Source organism: Mus pahari, chromosome X (assembly GCF_900095145.1).
Source record: "Mus pahari chromosome X, PAHARI_EIJ_v1.1, whole genome shotgun sequence".
Taxonomy (NCBI): domain Eukaryota; kingdom Metazoa; phylum Chordata; class Mammalia; order Rodentia; family Muridae; genus Mus; species Mus pahari.
In genome coordinates, this window is record NC_034613.1 from 93,012,236 (window position 1) to 93,017,725 (window position 5,490).

General features: G+C 33.4%; 1 protein-coding gene across 1 annotated transcript in view; it reads right to left on the minus strand.

The window, feature by feature from the left end:
- Positions 1-271: 271 nt before the first annotated feature.
- Positions 272-5,490, minus strand: part of Itm2a (integral membrane protein 2A) — a 6,113-nt gene continuing 894 nt past the window's right edge. Inside the window, exons 2-6 of the mRNA XM_021187962.1 lie at positions 2,643-2,774; positions 2,163-2,360; positions 1,835-1,945; positions 1,159-1,309; positions 272-1,045 (exon numbers count right to left, since the gene is read on the minus strand). Of these exons, the coding sequence (XP_021043621.1) occupies positions 957-1,045; positions 1,159-1,309; positions 1,835-1,945; positions 2,163-2,360; positions 2,643-2,774 (681 nt within the window). The 3' untranslated portion in view covers positions 272-956. The remainder of the gene's footprint in view (positions 1,046-1,158; positions 1,310-1,834; positions 1,946-2,162; positions 2,361-2,642; positions 2,775-5,490) is intronic.

Here is a 5,490-nt window from a genome sequence, read left to right on the forward strand (position 1 = left end):
AAATGGGAAAACAAGTAAAAGATTTTCAATTGTTCTGAGCTGAAGAATCCCAGTAAGTAGTTGAATATGTATGGCAAGAACATTATAAGATATTTATAATGTAATTAATACAAAGTGAAAATGGGAAATATGATATCATGAAACATAAGTATGTAGAGATGGGAATGGAAGCAGATTTATGTTCATAATTTTAAAACTGATTAATGTTAACAAAAGCTAAATCAATAATTTCCACATTAAGGATCTGTCAAGTGATGAAAATAAAACATGATTGAATATGGTAAACTTTATTATAGGGTTGTAGAATTCATACAACCAGAACTCCTTACAGCATTCAGCACCTGTACAGTTTTGTGGATTTCACAATACAGATATCAGTGAGAAAGAATCATTACACAAGTAAAAAATTGCTTCCTCATGAAGATTGTTCACATATCAGTCAGATTCGTTACACAGCACCTGATAGAAATGCAAAAATGTAACTTCCGAAATCAGGAGAGTTGAACACAATGAAGAAGAAAACCAAAGAATGGTAAGAGATTTGACATGTTTCACACAAAAATGTCAAAAACAAATTTCAAATATTTTAAATTTAAAGCATGCTCTAGCCAAGTAATGTTGTCAAGAACTTGCTTTAAATAAAACCAGAGGATGGGCTTTATTGTCAGGATCGTAAAATGACACATTCATGCTGCTTTCAGAAATCTAAACCCTATAAATTCAAGAGAAAAGATAATCATTTGACTTGTTGAAAACAGCAAGCAATGCCAATTAAAATAGAATTGGACAATGGCTTGCAGTGGTTAGTAGTTTTCTCCCCCCTTTCCTTTTCCAGTATAAGCAATAGAGTAAATGTACGAGTAAATAGCTTGAGTATCCCATCAATTTCAATTATCAAAGTCAGACGGTAAGTTTCTGACTTCTTATTATCAAGGATACTCTTTATCTGTCACTCTTCACTCCTGACAGATCTTGGTTTCAACGATAAATTCATTGGGGAAGTGTCTAATCTTCCAGCATTTGTCAATGGCACGCTTGTTGAAACCTGTGAAGGCATAAAAAAAAGTGACTTGTGAGTTTTCTGTGCTTGAGAAGTGATATTCTCATGCAGTCTCCCCTCACTCTCTATCACTCATCCAATAATAATAAATTGCCTACCCAGCAGAAGGTCTCTGCGTCTAAGGCGGAAGGATTTTCGGTTGTTGCAAAGTTGGTAGATAAAAATACCAAGGTTACTAACATCACGAATTTCTTCCACAGCAACCAGGTCTTCACGAACCACATAAGTATGAGGCAAATACTTGCCACTCTATAAATGAAATCAAGAGGGATTAAAATGACACACATTCAAAGACAGTGTTTAAATCCCTACTTATAGTCTTTTAAAAATAGACATTATTAAAAATGGAATTCATTTTAGAACAGTTTTATATACTATACTATTTTTATTATACACATATGTGTTTATGGGTTTCAAGTTCAGTGTGCTATTTGCAAACACACACTGCATGCATTGATCAAATCCAACCTCTCTTTATCCACTTCCTCCTACACACTTTCCCTTCTCAACCTCTATTAATCAGTGTTCTGTGTTCAGGTGAACATTTTTAGCTACTACATATGAAGGAGAACATAAAGTACTTGTCTGTCTGACTGGCTTACATTACTTAATATAAAATACTTCAGTTCCATCTATTTTGGCACAGCACACACTTTTCATTCAAAAATGTTTCAACGAAATGGAATGTCTGGCCCAACTCATTAACTCTTTAGAATAACGAAGCAAAATTATTTGGAAATGCTTATAGAAAAATTTGATCTCTAAAATACATACTGCCAGTTTTCCAAAAAGCTCCACCAGATTCTTTGGAGTCATAACAATGGAAGTATTGAGGGGCATCAGATAACAGTTTCCCAAAAGCAAGTCCAGGTAAGCAGTCATTCCCTGTTGGAGAGGTGGGAAAAGATGGGTATTAATATTGCAGATTTACTAAGAACCATTTGAACAAACAGCTTGAAAATTTCACCACTTTCTATGCAGTAACAACACAGTGAAAGGACTTTGTTTTAAAAAGATGTTCATTTATGAATAGATTCATTGCCTTACAGTACTGTAGGGGGAAGAGAAAATTCTTAAATAGCTGCAAGAAAGAGAAATCCACCTTCTCAAAGTCATGAATAATTGCCGCAGGATCACTATCAGAGAAACTGGGAACAGGCACATCAATGATGGCAATGTTGTCATCCTCACGGATGTCAGCCTCCTCAGTAACAGGCAGAAAGTATGGCTCTCCTCCATGAATGGAATTGACAGGATCCTCAGAATCAAAGAAGCACATCTCACCATGGTAAATGGTGCTCTATGAGACAAAAAAAAAGGGGGGGCAATAAAAATTTTCTAATATTCACCACGACACTTGCATTTATTTCTTAGACTCCAGTCAGTTCATTGTACTGTGTCCATCTGAGGTCACTTCATTAGAGTTAACATCATGAGGCCTAAGCAATAGCAGAGATTGACTGGTCATTTGAAAACATTCCTCAAGTCTTCATTTCTCTGGTTACCACCACATAGTTATTTAGGCTGATAATTAAATACATGGCAATTAGTAATTCAAAGTGTTAAGAATTAGAACTATTACCTTGGGCATGAAGTACTTGTAAATGCAGGCTCCACCAACAATCAGTCCTGCCAAGATGAATGAGAGGCCTAGGAGAGTAAGCATGCATCTCCCAGACGAGCCATCTTTCTCCTGCGGGACAACTCTGAGCTCCTATTCATTAAAACGCAAAATAGAAAACAAACCATGATTAAACTTTTAGACAGTTGCTTTTGTGTGCAATTTATCACCCCTAAAAATCAAGGTATTTTAAAAAAACAGACATTCCAATCAAATATTACTTCAAGACAATTTCTGGTGCATATATAGAGAGAGTATCTCCACCTACCCCAGCCTTCCTTCTGACATTTTCAAACTTAAATAGAAATATAACATTATTTCAAAATAGTCACTTGTAGAATTATATTAAAATAATCATTAATTTACATAATGACATATTTTTATTAAAAACATTTAATATAGGCCTACCCTTTTAACACATGTTTAATGGGATGCAACATTATTTTTAACTATAGATATGATATAGTACAGCTTATCTCTAGAAAGTATGTTCTTTAATTGGAACTAGATGTTTTTATAAACACTGGCTTTCTAGAATATAGAAATAGACTCATAGCTATTTGCTTAGAAATCAGTTTATTAAATTATGCTAGTAACCTTCAATTTGTTGGCTAGTTTTCAAAAAAGCTTTATTGTCAAGTTGGAAAAGAGTTATTTCCTTTCATTTTAGAAATTAATTGATTAATTAATATTCTTAATTTTATTAGTAAGTATACTGCTTCCTGGTATTATCCATTACTTTGTAGACTGCAGTAATGTTATTTTCCAAGTCTTAGATTAAACACTAGGTTTGAATGTACAGAGTTTGCTACATACAAGAGCTGTCTGTGAAGCAGTAATTTAAACATTCTGTGAAATCAATAATTTTCTGATGAATTCTCAAAATAAAGATCCAAAACAAAAAGTAAGCGATTAACTGTGTCCTCCATAGGGCATGGGGCTGCAAGGCCTGCTATTTTTAATTTGCATGTCACAACATACTCCTCGGCCACATTGCATCTCAATGATAGAATTAGTGAGGGCAGGAAATCTCAGCCCTGAGAACACAAGCTGATATTAAACAATTATTTTTGCTGGCCTTCCATTGGAGTTTTACATGAAATTGCTACAATGTTTGGACATTTAACTGCCCTTATATTAAATTTGGTAAAAAAAAAAAAATGCTTGTTAATATGGAAAAAGCAAGGGTAGAAAATCATTTGATAATTTTGTTTTCAAAAATAAAGGTTTTTTGTTTTAATTTAAAGGTCAAAATTTGAGATTCATACGTTCTTAATAAAATTTATTTAAGCTTATTTCATCAGTTATATTCAACACATAATGAAATGTTTTAATTATTTTCCTTAAAAATCTATAATACTGAGCACTACAGAAACTGAACTTTACATTTTGATTGGAAACTACAGTCATAGAACTGTGGGATCTGAGAAGACATTTTGTATAATTAAATTTAGGTGTGGAAATATGAAATGACTTGCTAAAAGGCACAAAATAGCTTAATTTAAAATTCTCTGAGCAATGAAAGGTTTTTTTTTGTTATTGAGACAGAAGAACAATTTGAACTGTAATTTCATATCTCTTTTCCAGTAATTCAGAAAGTTTATTATTTAGCTAAAGTATGAGGCTAAAGTATGAGGGTCTTTGTTTCACTAGAGGTCCCTACTTAGGAGAATAAGGATTTCTTTTGTTTTCATTTAACTTTGTGGGATTCAATGTAGTTGAATGAATCGATTATCATAGCTAATTTTTTGAAGTATATTTTAAAAGTTACTGTATATCACTTGCCAATATCAGTCCAATGTGTTCAATCTCTGTTGATCAGGCCTAATCCATATATTGCAAAGTAATGTGTCTTGTTTTACTGACAAAGGGGGCCAGGACAGAATTCTATTGCCACTTTTCTGAAACCTAACAAAAAAAATATAATCAAGTGTAAGGTTTGTTTTTATTTAGTCCCCATCACACCACAGGACTGGCAGAAGTATTACATATTAATTGAATCTTTCTACAAGTCATGAAGTTTTTGGTGGCGAGGGGAAAAAAGAATTACTGTGTGGCTATTTTTAACAACTGGCATCTCCTTAGACCTCCCCTCAAATCTGGCCGTGGTTCATTTACAAAGTTAGTAGGAAGACAACTACATATTTTTGACCTTGTGTCATTTAATTAAAACCTCAACAATGCAAGGGGGTGTTACTTTTGAGTTCTAAAATGTGTGATACACAAAAGCTAGTTTGATTGCACAGTTAAATATTGAAAGTTTCCATGATGAAAGTTCTGTGGCAGTGCACATTGGCATTCCAAATTGTATGCATAATTAAGTTTTACTACATGAATTCAGATGTCACTCAAAGCACTTTTCAAATATCCAGTCTGAACCTAGAAGAGAAAACTCTCTAAAGACAACAGGACAAGTTAAGGCAGATCGAGCTCCAGTACTGCAGATTCCACAGAAGTAGAAGAAAATATGATCGCTTTTTCAAACTAAGATTTTACTGAGGAAAAAGACAGTTTATCGACACTCCAAACATGGTTGGCATTAAAAGGAAATATAAATTTGACTAGATGAACTACCTAGGAAGAGAGAACTTCTCCAGTGCCTGAAAAATGAATTGTTTAAATTGCAACATGGATCTGCTTCAGATGGCTATATTGCTAAAAAAAAAAAAAAAAGTAACAACCAAAACAAGATCTCAAATTTTATTTTTAAACGTGATTTATCAAGAATTAAAACCAATATATGTTTTAATAGCTCCATTATCTAACCGTTAACACTAACTAAATTTGTGTGTGTGTGTGTGTGTGTGTG